This window comes from Bos indicus, chromosome 2 (assembly GCF_029378745.1).
Source record: "Bos indicus isolate NIAB-ARS_2022 breed Sahiwal x Tharparkar chromosome 2, NIAB-ARS_B.indTharparkar_mat_pri_1.0, whole genome shotgun sequence".
Classification (NCBI taxonomy): Eukaryota; Metazoa; Chordata; class Mammalia; order Artiodactyla; family Bovidae; genus Bos; species Bos indicus.
In genome coordinates this window covers 24,588,986-24,607,848 of record NC_091761.1, presented here as the reverse complement: position 1 = coordinate 24,607,848, position 18,863 = coordinate 24,588,986, and the positions used below count along the sequence as shown (strand labels likewise).

General features: G+C 40.3%; 1 protein-coding gene across 3 annotated transcripts in view; it reads right to left on the bottom strand.

The window, feature by feature from the left end:
• SLC25A12 (solute carrier family 25 member 12) overlaps nt 1-18,863 on the bottom strand; it is a 183,816-nt gene that overhangs the window by 90,062 nt on the left and 74,891 nt on the right. The window contains exons 1-2 of one of the 3 annotated variants that reach the window (XM_019970934.2): nt 8,533-8,650; nt 7,532-7,579 (exon numbers count right to left, since the gene is read on the bottom strand). In XM_019970934.2, coding sequence (XP_019826493.1) covers nt 7,532-7,579; nt 8,533-8,544 — 60 coding nt within the window. In that variant the 5' untranslated portion in view covers nt 8,545-8,650. Of the gene's footprint in view, nt 1-7,531; nt 7,580-7,903; nt 7,985-8,532; nt 8,651-18,863 lie in introns of those variants that run through there. The other 2 variants (XM_019970925.2, XM_070803274.1) reach the window with 2 other exon arrangements.

Below are 18,863 nucleotides of genomic sequence, written 5' to 3'. Positions count from 1 at the left end.
CTGGCTACTTTCTGTTGCCTCCTGGATAAAAAGGAGTCAACCAAGGCCCAGATCAAGATATCGTAAGAATGCTACGGACAGGAGGAAATTAAATTGGAACAATCACAGTCTACTCAAGGTAGAGTAGAAAATCCATGAGAAAGCACAGAAATATATGAGAAAGCTTACATTTCAATATGATCTATCTTTAAATACAATCAATTTAACATATAAACTGAATCATTCAACTTTCAAGGTGAAAGACCTCCGACAGGTTCCACAACATTTTTTTAGAAAAGAATCCAAACTCTTCTTCATGGTCTATAAACAAGGTCCTGCTTGGTGTGGTTCCTTCAGCCTCATCTCTTACTGCCCATTCACCCCCTCACTCACTGAGGCCTCAGGAGCACTGGCCTCATTTTTGTTTGTTGAACATACCAAATCCTATCCACATCCAGGCCCTTGCACATGTGGAATTCTCTCTACTTACTTTTCAGTTCTCAGCCCTGATATCACTTCCTTACGGGCCTTCACTGGCCACCATCTTGAAAAACGATCACCTTTTCCATCATTCTACTTATTGGAATTGTCACAATCCTGTGATTAATATTTCTTTTTTTTTTAATGTGTGGTCTTTGTTATTGTCTGTCTCACCCCTACCCAGAATGTGAGGTCATACCTTCATTAAACAGCTCTGTCGTACCTACAAACCTCGCACAGTGCCTAGCCTATTTATTGACTGGTAGTAGGACATAGATCGGAGAAGACAATGGCACCCCACTCCAGTACTCTTGCCTGGAAAATCCCATGGATGGAGGAGCCTCGTGGGCTGCAGTCCATGAGGTCGCCAAAAGTCGGACACAACTGAGCGACTTCACTTTCACTTTTCACTTTCATGCATTGGAGAAGGAAATGGCAACCCACTCCAGTATTCTTGCCTGGAGAATCCCAGGGATGGGGGAGCCTGGTGGGCTGCCGTCTATGGGGTCGCACAGAGTTGGACACGACTGAAGCGACTCAGCAGCAGTAGCAGCAGGACATACATAGCATTTAATAACTCTAATGTTTTAATCTTAATTATTTTTTCATCTGTCTAGTTAATTCAAGGATAAAGTCTTCACTATGTTGCTAGCACGCCCTTAATGCCTAATACTTTTTTAAAAATAAGAACTCTATATAGTTTATGGCAAATATTTTATAAACTAAAGATAAAGGCTATTATCTTCCATTCCTATAGCCTGAAAAACTGGTGAAAACCTTAATCAGGGTGGCTAAGAAAACTATAGATCCCTTTCTGTGTGTCTCTTACTGGTTTCTTCAACCCAGTTCATGCTGGGGAGTCTCTTTTAACTTCATGTTCTGAATTACTACGGAGAAGGCAATGGCAACTCACTCCAGCACTCTTGCCTGGAAAATCCCATGGATGGAGGAGCCTGGTAGGCTGCATTCTATGGGGTCACTAAGAGTCGGACACGACTGAGCGACTTCACTTTCACTTTTCACTTTCACGCATTGGAGAAGGAAATGGCAACCCACTCCAGTGTTCTTGCCTGGAGAATCCCAGGGACAGGGGAACCTGGTGGGCTGCCATCTATGGGGTCACACAGAGTCAGACACGACTGAGCGACTTAGCAGCAGCAGCAGCAGCTGAATTACTAAGTTCTTACTTTTAAATTATGTACTTGCTCAAAATTTAACACATATACATTGAGATTTTGTTTTTATTTCCCCTGAATTCTTACCTCAACCCCGTTAACATTATCTATCCTTCTGTATATACACCTGTCTTTCCTCATTTATAAAGAAAAAAAAAGTGCTAGTCGCTCAGTTGTGTCCCACTCTTTGTGACCCCATGGAGTACAGCATGACAGGTTCCGCTGTCCGTGGAATTCTCCAGGCAAGAATACTGGAGTGGGTAACCATTCTCTTCTCCAGGGGATCTTCCTGATTGAACCTGGGTCTTCTGACTGCAGGCAGATTCTTTACCATCTGAGCCACCAGGAAAGCCCCAAGAATACTGGAATGGGTAGCCATTCCTTTCTCCAGGAGATCTTCCTGATCCGGGGGTCAAACCTGTGTCTCCCACAGTGCAGGCAGACTCATTTATAGTACATTTGAAATCCCTCTAAATCAGCTGGAGTAAGTCTAACTCATTCTTTTTAGTATCTGCTTAATTTTCCACAGTTGTTATTTCATAATTTTCCTACCACTGCCCTTTGATAGCATTTATTTTGTGTCCCCCAGCTTTTTTTTGTTTTTGAGGAACAACTGAGTGCTGACACTAACAATCTAATACATATATATTCTTATGAGTATTTTTACTTCTCTGGGATAAATATCCCCAAAATAGGATTGTTTCTTTAACTGGTTATCTTTTTATTTTAAACCATTGCCAATTGCTTTGCAAAGAGTCTTTGTTTCCACAAATGCACTGTGAGAGCACCTTTTTTCTCCACATTTGGCCTCAGTAGATATTATCATCTTTCAATACCTGATTCTCTTATTTTAACTGTAATATTGTGATACACTTCCTACACTTTGGAAAACATAGCCCTAACTCATATTTCAACAAAATAGAAAAGTCTCCTGCTAAAAGCTAATTCCCTTTTCAGCTGCAGGTTATTGCCAAAAGTAAATAAATACATAATATGTAAAAAAATATTTATTGAATAAAGGACATTTCTTTCAATTAAAAATTTATGTTATCATAAAAACCCTAAAGAAGAATCACTGTTTGCTTTACATTAGCAGCAGCATCTTCTACTTATTTTCTAATGTAAAATAAACAAGACAGAAAAAAATGGATTTTCATAATTTGATATGGGATACGATCTTCTAGTTATACTGGTGATGAGAAAAAGGGATAAAAATAGTATTTGATTTCTACATTGCCACACATTTTGGGTCTAGCATATATTATGCTACAGTCTCAACATGTATTGCTTTTATCATAGGATACACTGGTAAATGAACAACAGAAAAATCTATCAACTTAAAAAGAAAAAAAAGAGATCTTCAAAAATCATTCACTTAAAACAGTTTTTTGCTTTTGGGCAGCACTGTACGGCCTGCAGGATCTTCATTCCCCCAACCAGGGAATGAACACAGGGCCACAGCAGTGAAAGAGCCAAGTCCTAATAACCACTGGACCACCAGTGAAGTCCCCTAAAACTGCTTTTTGATAAACCTCAGTTCAGTTCAGTCGCTCAGTCGTGTCCGACTCTGCAACTCCATGAATCACAGCACGCCAGGCCTCCCTGTCCATCACAACTCCTTTGCCACAAAACACAGACCATACCAGATTAACTCTTCATTTTTAAATTTGCCAGGTTTATAACAAACAGCCTATGACATCCCTGTTGTCCTTACCTCACCTTCCTCTTCACTGTTTCCCTTGTCTCCTTTTGCTACTATATACCTCTGATGTAGCAGATTTGGGTCAATAATAGTGTGTGGCTGAGAGAGGTAAAAGAAGACATAAATCCAGAATTGACGGTTTCAAGGGTACTAACAGTAAAATATTAGCTTGATAGCTGGTTGTAAAATTACAGCAGTCTAACACATAAGAATTCATTTGCTGTGCTCTAATTTTAAGTACTGGGGGGGGGCAGGAAAAAGAATCCTAGTGAATACTATTGTTCTTTTCTTTTAATTAATAGAAAACGCAGCTTATCAAAATTTGAGAAATGATGAACATAAAAAAAAAACCTATTTCTCTATACTCAGAATCAAAATGCTTACTTACTCTTATCAACTCTCACATAAATGGACTTGCACATAAAATGGAGCGTCATTAAACATAGGTATAATATCACTTTCAAACAGGAGTATTTTGCCTTTTACAAAACAAATGACTGTTAGCCACACCAGCTAGTTGTGAATTTAGACAGTCAATGCCATAGTTCTAAATTTTCCAGAATTTTTCAATTGCATTCTAAAATTCAAAATTATATCTTCTTGTAGTCTTTAATTAGCTCAAATGACCCTGAATTCAAATGACCCCTCAAATCCTACCAAAACAAAATTATATTAATCACAGAAAAATCTAGATTTTACTCTTTGACTTGACCCTTTTCTGTGACACTCTAAACTCCCATGAGGCCATTCTCCTTCACTTCCACTCCTCCTCCTTCCATTTCAATTGATAATATCACTTAAAAATCAGTCCTTTATTCCCTGTCTTGTTTATTTTATAATTAATTCTCCTAATCCAAGGTTTCATCTACCACCTATACAAAACTTGTATCTGACTTCAACTTATTGGGACACATGTATTTAGCAACTAAACTTTAACAATCCCCTCACCCAACTCCTCAAATAGACGCCTTATAAATTAACATCTGTCATAAAAATGCTAGATTCACTACTCTTTCCTTTACTTTCATATTTAATACCACATTCAATTGATTTCATCCCTTCCAAAGTCCCTAGTATCATCCTTCCATTCCATTTCCCCAGCCATCAGCCACTCCAGATCATTATCTCCCACATGAATTATTTCAATGGCCTCTTAACAGATCTCTCTACCTACTTTCAACCTCTCCACACTTTATCCAACATACACAAAGAGCTGCCAGAATTTACCCACTTCAATTTGCCCACTGAGAAACCCAGAGTGCCTTCCTACTGTTTCAAATCCAAAGTCCTTGGCCAAATGTTCTAGATAGTCACAGTGGAAAGGTATTATATTTCAGCATCTAAGAAACCAATTTTTTTTTCCTTTAATTTCTTAACAAACACAGTTGCAGTTAGACTTTTACATGCCTCTAGCTTTTAGCACGGAGAAGGCAATGGCATCCCACTCCAGTACTCTTGCCTGGAAAATCTCATGGATGGAGGAGCCTGGTAGCCTGCAGTCCATGGGGTCGCAAAGAGTCGGACACGACTGAGCGACTTCCCTTTCTCTTTTCGTTTTCATGCATTGGAGAAGGAAATGGCAACCCACTCCAGTGTTCTTGCCTGGAGAATCCCAGGGACGGGGGAGCCTGGTGGGCTGCAGTCTATGGGGTCAGAGAGTCAGACACAACTTAGCGACTGAGCATGATTTAACAGGGAAAATAATGCTATCTCCTAAGGTTGTTAAAGAATCCGCCTGCAATGCTGGAGACCCAGGTTCAACCTCTGGATTAGGAAGATCTCCTGGAGAAGGAAATGGCAACCCACTGCAGTATTCTTGCCTGGAGAATCCAATGGACAAAGGAATCTGGTGGGCTACAGTCCATGGGGTCACAAAGAGTCAGACACGACTGAGTGACTAAGCATGCAGAAAGGTTGTTATGAAAATTAATAAGATATCCTTACCTGAAATACTGTAAATTAACTATACGTCAGTTTAAAAAGAAAAAAAATTAATACCCAAAAAGACTAAGCCAATGCTCAGCATACTTCAGAATGATCAGTAAATGATAGCCATTGTCATTATTATTACATGACCACAAGGATCTAGAGAAATCAATTTGACTATCATACCAGAGGCTATAATTTGCCTTCATTGTTCTGGACTCCCTCAACCACAAGTTGTGGGACATGGGACAGGTCTCAAAGAGAGACTAGTCACGTTTACCTGTCCATTCAAGTCTGGGCTCAATTCTCCCCTTTAATTATTCATCATGTTAGTGTCTACTACTAAACTAAATACAAGTACATACATGACACACAGTAAATAATTCCCAGTGACTATTCCGATAAATATGTTAAGTTGCTAAAGAAATGCATAGTTAGTATGTATTTTTGCCTGCTATTGTTTCTAAAATATTAAAAAAACATGCATCTAAAACAAAACTGTTTCTAAATAATGCCCTATAGCTTCAAGTAACTATAGTTTGAAGTATTTAAGATATAAATTCAAAATCTATGTTACTTGCTAATAGCCCTCAAACTGATTCAACTAACTATATTCTATATCAAGCTGTTTCAGTTACCAGAAGGTAGTATCTATGTTCTGACCCTTATCAATAACTCTTGGGTCAATGCTTTACCATTACTGCTAAACATGTAGTTAATGAATTCCACAAATTTTCAGTATAAAAAGGGTATCATCAAAATAATGTGTAAAAAGATAAAATTTGAAAGTTTTCAAAAAGCTAGGCATAGTCCCAGCCCTCTCCTTTCCAAAATCAAATCCATATAGAATCACAGATTTTTTTCCCACAAGATTTTTAAAGCTGAAAGGACTTCAACTGCCATTTCCTTATAGCCCATTGAGTACTACATGAGAAGATGAAACCCACAGGTAAAACCACAAGATAGGGGCAGGACTGGCAATTGAACCCAGTGTTGCCAACACCTGGTCAGTACTCTGTTCAATAGTTCATGAAGCATTTCCACTGATTTTTCCTTTGCCTACTTAATTTAGAAAACAAAATTAACTACATCACATGAATTCCTCATGAAACAATTGAGCACATGGCGTGGTTAACACTGACATATTTTTGGTTATTTTCAAGAATACTTGTGAGAAATCAAGGTTTCAAACCACAAACAGAACATTTCTATTACAATTACTTTTGTTCTGGAAATGATGCTTCCCTTTACCAGAGTTTATAAAATTTAAGATTCTCATTTTCACTAACTGGTCATCTATACAGCCTCCTCCCCAACAATAGCTTAAGCAATCCATATTTCTCAGACAAAAATGTCATCTGCACCAGGCTGATGCACATGTTAGAATCTGTTCCTAATATAGAATCATAGACTTTTGGAGTTGGAAGGAACCTTGGAAGATCACCCCTCATTTTACAGAGGAAACCAACACCCAGCAAGGACCTGCCCAAGGTCAAAGTTGCTATACAAGCACAGGTCCAGAATAGACCCGTTCTCAAAAATTCTCAAAAGAATTCAGAGAAAAATACAGTATTTGGTAGGTCACCTAAGCTTGTCTCCCTTTATATGTACTTAAACACAATTTCCTGCATGCAGAACTTCTGAAATTAAGAAATGAAAACAAAAAACTAAGTCAATTTTTTAAAAGTCTACAGCCAAGTAAGTCACTGATCATAAAAATTTAGCAGAACTGAAGGTGGATTCTTGCAAGAATCACATAAAGTAACATTTTGTAACACAACCCCCAAAGCCCATGGATATAATAAAAATAAATGGAGGAAGAAAAGACACACACAAATTAAGAATAACTATATTATTCTTATGTCTGTAACAAATTGCACAGAGTTGCTTAGAAGCAGGAAAACTTTACAAACATAATTTTCAAAGAACAAAGAATTTTAATCATACCTATCAATTGCACAAGTGTGCCAATATGTTTTGAAATTTTATTTTGGTCACAATGCTTAAAGGGAAGCTGCAATTTTTCTCCTTAGTGATTTTTTTTTTTAATGTCTTAAGTCATTAAAAAAACAATAATTTGAGGGAAATCTATTTAATCAAATCTTAATAAAATAAGAGTTATAATCTATATTATTTATTCTCATGCTCTGAAGGAAACATGAAAATACTGATAAAACATTCCTGAAAGCGAAGGCCTGAAAAGTACTAGACTTACACGTTCCCCCCACCCCACCCCTACCAAGAAGCAGCACAGGACAGAAGCCATTACCTGTAGGAATATGTTTCTTAACTCCTGAGGATCACCTCGCTTGGTTGTCTGTAAGGGGAAAAAAAAAAAAAAGCCAGTTAATGCTTCACTAGAGATCACATAATCTCTGCAGATTAGAGTTCACAGATGCTAACAATCAATGCTCTTATCTTTCACAAGTGCATCTAGTTGAAAACAAATTAAAAGCACTAATACTGATAACAACTGTCAAATTGGAGTTGTGCGATCACACGGTGGAAAGACAGGTGTGAAAAGCCTAAGAAACAGCAAATCTATCAGAAAGATTTCCCCTGGGCTGGAAAGGAAGGGCCATGAGGATCAAGCCCTTACTTTACTCCACATCCACTAGCGACACAGTGAGCATCCACCCACCTTCAAACCAAGAGTCCAGCAAGAGTAGAAACAACAGCAAAGTTGGAACACCCAAATTAATCGCATGGCCTACTGGCCTTTCTTCCCGTGGAAAGCAATGCAGAATATAATTATCTCCACGCCTCTTTCTTTCTCCACCCAACCTAAAATAGTGAAAGCAGCTACAACGTTTCTAAATACTTTAGACATCCTGCCACCTGCAGCTCAAATGCCAACTGCTGCCCCTGGCTCCAGAGGCCCCCAAATACTCAATTACTCACCCCCTCCCCCACCACAATACACGGATGCCTTGGGTATCCCCGGCTTTCCATGCCACTTCCTCCCACTCCCTTTCTGATGCCCTCCAACTGCTGGCTCACAATCCCGTGTACCTAGGGCAGGATACTCCTCCTCCTTCACGGACCAGTGGTCCTTACAAGCCCCTCCAACTCACAATCCCTCCTCCCTCCCCTCCCCCCGCCGGGCATCCTCTCCCTCCGGTCCAAGCCCCGCACAGTTCTCCCTGGAGCCCCAGGACACGCCATCTAACAATCAGGCCAAAAAGTCAATGGGAAGAGGTGAGGGGCTGCAGGTAGGGTCCCTGGAATGTCTCTTATGAAATAAAGGCAGCAGCAGAGAGTTAGAGTCACCTTGACCGCCATGCTGTGCTCGGAAGCCGGGGACGAGCGAGTGAGCGAGCAGGGCCGAGCTGTCAGGGCGCGCGCGCGCCGCCTCCCCGGCCGCGCCCGCCCTCCCGCTCGCCGGCGCCGCGCGCGTCCCTATGCAAATGAGCCCGGGGCGGGCGGGGCGGCTTGAAGGGCCGCGTCCGGGCCAGAAGCGGCTGGTCAGCAGCGCGGAGGGGGACCGGCCTCCCACAGGGACGACCTCGGTGCCAAGCCGTGGGATTCCGACGCGCCGCGTGGTTGCCAGCAGCTGAGTAGCTGCCAGGAAAGCCCCAGGTCTCTTAAGGCCTCTTGGAGGGTGTGGCTTTGGGCGCCGACTTCAGCCTAAGTCGTTTTCCCTTGAGACTTACAGAAACACTTGAGGCCTAGATTGAGCAGGATTTCGAAGGATCAAAGAACGTGTCTCAGTAATAACAACAATAATAATTGAATCGTTGACGAGAGGGAAATACTGACAATAAAACAGACTGGGGCTCATTTCTGGGGCAAACCTAGGTAAACATAACTTGAGAAATATGCCCTAAAATTGGCATAGGATGAATACACTTAATAGAGTGCCTCCTGAACTGTTGTAAAGCTTTATTAGTAGACTCCACCTTCCTAATCACCCAGATCCCTTTCTGGTTGAGGTGGGACACAAATGTTTAGGGGAAAAAAATCCATCTGCCAGGGCTGGCACTGAATCCTGGCCCAACTTCCTTCTCCAAAAACATTTCCAGCCCCATCCAAAAATAAGTAGCTCTACTTTGAACCAAAATAATGTCTCTCAAACTGAGTCTTGCCATTACCACTATATTGAGCTGAATATTGAGTCACTCAACAATTGTTTGCTGGGCATCTATTATATGCCAGATACAGTCCTGCTTATAAAGAATACGAAGATTAATAACATATAGTCCCTACTTCTAGTTTACAGGTGGGCAGTGCATCCCACAATCCCAGCTCTGTGTATTTTGTTTGTGTCTTTAAAGGAAGCATGAAAGTGAAGTGTTTGTTGCTCAGTCTTGTCCAACTCTTTGCAACACCATGGACTGTGGCCCACCAGGCTCCTCTGTTCATAGAGTTCTCCAGACAAGAATATGGGAGTAGGTAGTCATTCCCGTTCGTTAGGGAATCTCCCAACCCAGGGATCAAACCCCGATCTACTTCACTGCAGGCAGATTCTTTACCATCTGAGCCACCAGAGAAGCCCAAATAAAGCATACTCCCTATTTGAAAAAAAAAAAAAAGTCTAACACTCCAAGCTTTATCTTATCTCATTTAGTGCAATAATCCCTCCTCCACCCTCTTTCTTGTTTCCAGTGTTGAATCTCACAAGAGGTTTCCCTTTTCTAAAGTCTCACTAATGGTTTTATTTCTGTTAAGTATCCAAGTTAATGGGCTTTCCAGGGGCACTAGTGGTGGAGAATCTGCCTGCCAAAGCTGGAGACACAGTAGGCTTGATTTCTGGGTCAGGAAGATCCCTCTGAAGGAGGAAATGGCAACCCTCTCCAGGAAGTTTCCTTGCCTGGAAAATTCCATAGACAGAGAAGCCTGGAAGGGTACAGTCCCTCAGGCTGCAAACAGTAAGACGTGACTGAGCACCCCCAACACACATCCAAAGAAATGAGGAAAGTGCAGCGGCAGATGGAAATTGTGGATAAGGCACAATATATTATAAGTACTCCTAAAGTGAGCTTTTCTTCTGAAGTAGATTTAACTGTCTGCCACCATCACATCTCTTTCTTCAGTCTGTTCAAACTTCTTTTAACAATGTAATTGGATATACGTACTAAGTCACTTCAGTCATGTCCTACTCTTTGTGACCCTATGGACCAAGATTTACAAATTCATAATTTGTTCCACTAGCACCTTATGTCCCTGACACTCTGCTCTCTTATTTTATGAAGTTTCTCTAAGTAGGAATTTCAAGATGTTTATTGTATGTTACTTTTCAAGGGAAGGATGTTTGTAGCCCAAAGTCCCTCAGTTCGAATAAAAGTACTTAAGGGAAAGGAAGGGATTTATTTAAATGAAGGGATTATTTGCTAATGGAACATATTGTTGTCTGCCAAATCCATACTGTTGGAGTGAAATTTAGGGTCAGACTGGCCACTTGGAGAGAGGAAGACAACACTACATTTAGACAGAACTCAACACAATAATTCACAGGAATAAACACCAGGCCATGGTAACAATTTTCCTGTATAAAAAATAGATGATTTTTAAGCAAGTTTAAGAGTCTCACTGGTGCCAATCTAGTCGCAATGGAGATGATATTAACAACTTAAAACTAAGGCTGCCAGCTACCCTAAATAATAAGAAGTTAGAAAAACTCAGCTACCCTAAATAAAGGTGAATTTTGCTGGATTTTTCACCTATCCAAATATAACAAACAATAAAGTGAATAAAGTTATTAAAAGTAGGTACCATGGGATGAACTAAGTATTAAAAGGAATACAAAAGCAAGTGAATTGGAGCTTCTGCCCTTAAAAATTTTGCAATCTGTCATTCTATTATGATGATTGGCTAACAGTATTATTAGATATTAAAACTTATTTTTCCTCAATTGTAGTTGATCAGGGTTGAGGGAAAACTTATGAGTTAATGGGATGGCAAAAGACAAACCTGTCAAATAAGATATTTGGGAAAAGGAGGTAGAAATAATTCAAAACTTTTTACAATTTTTAAAAGTAAAAATCCCAATATAGTAATTTATAACTCTTTCTTTAGATTGCAAAGTGATATTTATAAACAAGAAGTAATTTTAAAACTGTGGCACAACAACTATAAGTTGAAAATTTGAAGGTTGAGTCGAAAAGAATAACATTGCAGAAAGCAAAATTGGAAGTTAAAGGCTAAGAGACTAGCTGCAAAAGTATTGTCATCAATAGTCACTTTTTAGTGTTGGTTTCATAAAATATTTAATGTGTAGTTTGACTGAGCTGGGAATTTAAATCTGCCTGTGAAGTCCTTGCCCTAAAAATATTACCCCCAGATGCAAAAGCAAAGTATGAGCTTACTAGACCAATCCGCAGAAATATGTCTCCAACTCCCAGGCAGCTTACACTTTATTAACTTTGTAGGTGAAAGTTAGAATTATGCTAATGCCTAGTGCCCTAATAAACCAAAATGTAATTATTAAAACAAGAGGCAATTGCCAATGAGCCTGTTCTACCACAACTCTTGGCCCTCCTCTTATCTTTAATAACATATTCTTTCAGTTTATTTTCTAGCTTCCTCTCATTATTTTGAGAGGTGAGAAATCCTGCATAGGCCATCAGTGTGTGTGTGCTCAGCTGTGTCTGACTCTTTGTGACCCCATGGACTGTAGCCTGCCAGGCTCTTCTGTCCATAGGATTCTTCAGGCAAGAATACTGGAGTGGGTTGCCACTTCCTACTTCAGAGGATCTTCCAGATCCAGGGATCCAACCCACATTTCCTGCATTGGCAGGCGGATTCTTTACCACTAGCGCCACCTGGGAAGCCCTACTGACAGGAATACATTTTGTTCCTGTTTCCATATCCCACACAGATATGATGGATGTCATCTTTCAAGAAATAAATCTACAAACACTAGTAGAGCATTAGGATGTCAGTGACTAATTAAGCCAGGAGTGGGGCTCCTCCTAGACTAAAGGTACATATGTCATCACTATGACACTATGATGAGGAAGAAGCTGAATTGTATCCCTCCCCCACATCAAGATGCTCACTTAGAATATTTAGAATAGGGGCTTTCCTGGTGGTCCAGTGATTAAGACTCCCACAAAGGACATAGTTCAACCCCTGGTCTGAGATATTCCCACATGCTGCAGAGCAACTGAGCATGTATGTCACAACTGCTGAGCACATGCTCTAGAGCCCGTAAACCGCAAGTACTGAGCCCATGAGCTGCAGCTACTGAAGCCCGTTCACCTATAGCTTGTGCTCCACAAGGGAGAAGCCCACTGCAATGAGAACCCCATGCATCGCAACAGAGTATCCCCCACTCACAGCAACTAGACTCTTGCTAAGGTCTATATGCCACTTATAGTTAGATACTAGATAAATGACACATTTAAGGACTTCTCTATACTGTACAAGTATTATATTCCCTGTAGAAACATTTGCTCTAATTGAAATAAATTCTCATTTTGGTGGAGAGGGAAGAGTGGCATATCAGAATCAGATGAAATAGCTGTACTCTTACAATTGCATCTGCCTAAGCTGCTCTTCCTCACAGTCTGACTCTAAGTCTTATAAATTATGCAGTGGAAATAATAGTGATCTTAGTTTGGGACCACAGTCTTCTTTATTCCCTTATGGAAGCAGTAACAGTCAGGTTTTCGTGTTGTTTTTTTTTTCCCAATGGATTTTGAAAGGAATTCATGGAATGAACTGTTGTAGATGGTTAAGGCTGTGAGTACACTATTACTATATAAGTCAGAACAGGCTGGTATTTAGTGGGAAACCTTATGATCAGATGGAGGATTGAACTAGGTGAGCTTTAATGTTTCTTTTAACACTCTGATATTATGACTTCTAATAACACAAGTTTTAGTTAACAAAATTTATTAAGTGCCTTGTGTTGGTACTAAACTAGCTCTTGCAGCTACAGGAAATATGAAAAGAATAGATAGCATGATTCTGAAAGTGTAGAGAATGTTTTACTGCAGCAACTACTATCATTAATTTTTTCAATGAATATAGCTGAAAGAATGAGACCAAAACTTTTGCATACACCAAAGGTCAAAGCAGCTTTAGGTAATAATGCCGTAAAAACTCTGTGGTTTGTCACATATTCCCATTCCAATCAAAAGTATATAACTGGGAGAACAAACATCCTGCCTGGTCCCTCAACCACCCACCCCTAACCCCACCCCTGGAGATTTACTTGGATCTGGTTTTTGCCTCCCTCCTGCTTAGAGGTCAGTAAGGAAGGAAGCTTTGGATCTGATCCAAAGTAAAGAAAAAAAAATGCACTTTAAAAACTGCTGAGAGAAAAGCAAAGGCCTCAGAATATCCAAAGCAAACTTGAAAAAGAGTAAAGTTGAAGGACTTACACTTTCTGGCTTCAATATCTAGTACAAAGCTAAAGAAATCAATTCAGTATGATATTGGCTGGCAAAAGGATTGATAAATAGATCAATGGAACTGAATAGAGAGCCCAGAAATAGTTACAAAATCATAAAGTCATTTGATTTCTAACAAAAGTATTATACTAATGCAATGCAGTGGGGGCAAGGAAACTTTTCAACAAATGACACTTGACTAGATACATATCTATGTGGGAAAATAAAGAAACTTCAACCTCTAAATATACACTAAAATCAATTTGAGATGAATCATAGACCTAAATGCAAAAGCTAAAACCATAAAGCTTTTAGTGGAAAACATTAAGGAATATCTTCATGACTCAGAGGTAGGTAAAGTTTTTTAGTCAGAACAGAAAAATCAATAACCATAAATTAATAAACTGCTAAATTAGATTTCACTAAATTCAAAAATGTCTACTGGTCAAAAGACAGATGAAAAACATCATTTTTGGGTGTTAGTCCTAGAAGGTCTTGTAGGTCTTCATAGAATTGTTCAACTTCAGCTTCTTCAGTGTTACTGGTCGGGGCATAGACTTGGATAACCGTGATATTGAATGGTTTTCCTTGGAAACGAACAGAGATCATTCTGTCATTTTTGAGATTGCATCCAAGTACTGCATTTCGGACTCTTTTGTTGACTATGATGGCTACTCCATTTCTTCTAAGAGATTCCTGCCCACAGTAGTAGATATAATAGTCATCTGAGTTAAATTCACCCATTCCAGTCTATCTGAGTTCGCTGATTTCTAGAATGTCGATGTCCACTCTTGCCATCTCCTGTTTGACACTTCCAATTTACCTTGATTCATGGACCTAACATTCCAGGTTCCTATGCAATATTGCTCTTTATAGCATCGGAACTTGCTTCTATCACCAGTCTCATCCACAACTAGGTGTTGTTTTTGCTTTGGCTCCATCCCTTCATTCTTTCTGGAGTTATTTCTCCACTGATCTCCAGTAGCATATTGGGCACCTGGTTTTAGAAAAGGCAGAGGAACCAGAGATCAAATTGCCAACATCCGCTGGATCATGGAAAAAGCAAGAGAGCTCCAGAAAAACATCTATTTCTGCTTTATTGACTATGCCAAAGCCTTTGACTGTGTGGATCACAATAAACTGTGGAAAATTCTGAAAGAGATGGGAATACCAGACCATCTGACCTGCCTCTTGAGAAACCTGTATGCAGGTCAGGAAGCAACAGTTACAACTGGACATGGAACAACAGACTGGTTCCAAATAGGAAAAGGAGTACATCAAGGCTGTATATTGTCACCCTGCTTATTTAACTTATATGCAGAGTACATCATGAGAAATGCTGGGCTGGAAGAAGCACAAGCTGGAATCAAGATTGCTGGGAGAGATATCAATAACCTCAGATATGCAGATGACACCACCCTTATGGCAGAAAGCGAAGAGGAACTAAAGGGCCTCTTGATGAAAGTGAAAGAGAGTGAAAAAGTTGGCTTAAAGCTCAACATTCAGAAAACAAAGATCATGGCATCTGGTCCCATCACTTCATGGCAAATAGATGGGGAAACAGTGGCAGACTTTATTTTTCTGGACTCCAAAATCACTGCAGATGGTGATTGCCGCCATGAAATTAAAAGACACTTACTCCTTGGAAGGAAAGTTATGACCAACCTAGACAGCATATTAAAAAGCAGAGACATCATTTTGTCAACAAAAGTCCGTCTGCTGCTGCTGCTGCTAAGTCACTTCAGTTGTGTCCGACTCTGTGCAACCCCATAGACGGCAGCCCACCAGGCTCCTCCGTCCATGGGATTTTCCAGGCAAGAGTACTGGAGTGGGTTACCATTGCCATCTCCAAAGGTCCATCTAGTCAAGGCTAATGTTTTTCCAGTGGTCATGTATGGATGTGAGAGTTGGACTACAAAGAAAGCTGAATGCTGAAGAATTGATGCTTTTGAACTGTGGTGTTGGTGAAGACTCTTGAGAGTCCCTTGGACTGAAAGGAGATCCAAACAGTCCATCCTAAAGGAGATCATTCCTGGGTGTTCATTGGAAGGACTGATGTTGAAGCTGAAATGCCAATACTTTGGCCACCTGATACAAAGAGCTGACTCATTTGAAAAGACCCTCATGCTGGGAAAGATTGAGGGCAGGAGGAGAAGGGGAGGACAGAAGATAAGATGGCTGGATGGCATCACTGACTCATGGACATGGGTTTGGGTGGACTCAGGGTGTTTGTGATGGACAGGGAGGCCTGGCATTTTGTGGTTCATGGGGTTGCAAAGAGTCAGACATGACTGAGCAACTGAACTGAACTCAACTGATATTCACAGAATGAAATACTATCCATGAATAAAAGAGAGCAAACTACTGATAAACACAACAACATGGATGAGTCTTAAAAGTATCATCAGTTCACTTCAGTTCAGTTCAGTCGCTCAGTCATGTCCGACTCTTTGCGACCCCATGAATCGCAACACACCAGGCCTCCCTGTCCATCACCAACTCCAAGAGTTCACTCAGACTCACATCCATCGAGTCAGTGATGCCATCCAGCCATCTCAACCTCTGTCGTCCCCTTCTCCTCCTGCCCCCAATCCCTCCGAGCATCAGGGTCTTTTCCAATGAGTCAACTCTTCACATGAGGTGGCCAAAGTATTGGAGTTTCAGCTTTAGCATCATTCCTTCCAAAGAAATCCCAGGGCTGATCTCCTTTAGAATGGACTGGTTGGATCTCCTTGCAGTCCAAGGGACTCTCAAGAGTCTTCTCCAACACCACAGTTCAAAAGCATCAGTTCTTCGGTGCTCAGCCTTCTTACAGTCCAACTCGCACATCCATACATGACCACTGGAAAAACCATAGCCTTGACTAGACGGACCTTTGTTGGCAAAGTAATATGCGTAAAATAGATAGCTGGTGGGAAGTGGCTGTATAATACAGGGAGCTCAGCCTGGGACTCTGTGACAACCTAAAGGAGTGGGATGGGGTATGGAGTGGGTGGGAGGCTCATGAGGGAGGGGATATATGTACACTTATGACTGATTCACATTGTTGTACAGCAGAAACCAACACAACATTGTAAAGCAATTATCTTACAACTTAAAAAAAGTATCACGCTAAATGAAAGAAGCTTTACATAGTACAAAAGAGCATATACTATATGATTACATATAGATTCATGGGGTCACAAAGAGTTGGACACAACTGAGCAACTGAACTGAACTGAATGTCCTAGAACAAACAAACCTAACCTATGGAAGAAAAAATCAGAACCATGGTTGTTTAGGGAGAGGAATGACTGAAAAGAGGTATGAGGGGATCTGGAGCGATAGTAATAGTCTACGTCTTGCTAGGGGTTTAGGTCACACGTGTATGTATTTTCCAAAATTTAAGGAATGTACACATAAAGTTTATAAATTTCATTGTGTGTAAATTTTTCCTCAAAAGGAAAAAAAAAAAAAACAAACCTGGGGACTTCCCTGGCAGTCCAGGTCAAAAAAAAAAAAAAAAAAAATCTGTTAATAAATATTGAACTGTAAGTGATGACATGAAGTATTTAAGGAGAAGAGTACTGGTATATTAAATTTACTTTGAAATCCATAAAAGAAATAAGAGAATGAATGGGTAGATACATAGATAATGTGATACCCAACTGGGGCATGTGTTAGTGTAGTCTCTTTGCAACTCCATGGACTGTGTGCAGCCCACCAGGCTCCTCTGTCCATGGAATTCTTCAGGCAAGAGTAGTGGCGTGGGTAGACCTCCCACGCCACCTCAGTTTTCAGATACTATAAAAATTCAGTTGTTATTGAGGAAACTGAGGCACACTGGGGTAGGGGGTGGTATTTGGGAATTCACTGCTAAACTTCTCTCAACTTTTGTATACTTTTGAAATTGTTCATAATCAAATGCTGGGGGAAATTGTGCCGGGTCTTTTGAAGCTTAAAATGTTACCCAGTTATGTAATTCTGTTATTTGGCTAGAAATTGTAACGGAACTTGTTAAATACTGACATGCCTCTGTGCATTGTTGGAGAGTAGGGAAAAGAAACTGAAACTGATGATTGACAAATAGTATATCTCTAGTATGGGCAGCAAAATCTGTGAAAGATATATTGCACTGAGAAAAAAAATATTTTCCTTATCATGGATTTAGACAGTAATCATATGTCCTTGGGAGTTGTGTGTTTGTGTCCATGTGTCTGTTTGATCTAATAGTTACCCACAGGAAAGCTAGAGGAAGAATGTCAAGGTATATTTGCATACCATATTGACAGAGATGTTGGAAAGTACCAGACTTGGAAACTGAAGTCTGCCCTAGGACTCCCTTTCTGAAATGCCCCTAGAGTGTAAATCTAGGCTAAGAAACTCAAGACTTTGATGGGAGATATCCTGCAATGGGTCATTGTGTCCTTGAATTGCTGTTTCGGGAAAGGAGAACTCATCCTAGTTTGAAACCAACCCCAGGAAGTAGAGAGTTTCCAGAAAAGCCAAGGGTAGATTTGTAGCTAGAGACCTAAAGAAAGGACTCATTAAAGGAAGAGAGGGCCACAAATCTCAAGAGAAGCAAGCCAGGAACCAGGGTACGCCCAGGAAGAAACTCCTTCTGAAGAATCACTATAAAGGAATAATGTAATATTGATCAGCATAAAATTCTGGTCTAATTCTAGTGACCAGAAACACAATCTGAAAGTTTAAGATAGAAAGTTATGGAGAAACGTCATGAATGAGCTAGACCTAGAGGAGAGTTAGACCTTGTGGAAAGACACAAATCAAGGAGGAAAAGTGGGCAGAATTGTGAAATGACTGCCTTTTTTTTGACTGGAAGAGGTCAGAAGCTGAGAACACACAAGGAATTTGACCAAGAACTGTTAAAAGGTCTCAAAGTAGTATTCTGCATTTTCCATTCCCAGTGGCCCTGACAACAGGATATATACCACCTTAAGACAGTGACTTCCCTGGTGGCTCAGATGGTAAATAATCTGCCTGCAATGCAAACAGGCCCATGTCCAATCACTGGATTGGGAAGATCCCCTGAATAAGGGAATGGCAACCCACTCTAATATTCTTGCCTGGAGAATTCCATGGACAGAGGAGCCTGACGGGCTACAGTCCATGGGGTCTCAAAGGGTCAGACACGACTGAGTGACTAACATTTCAGTTTACTTCAAGGTAATGACAATATAATAAAAATGTGACAGTGAAATAGTTATAAGAAGTCTTCACTGTGGTATAAGGTCTCTGTACTTTAAAAGATGTCATAATGGATAC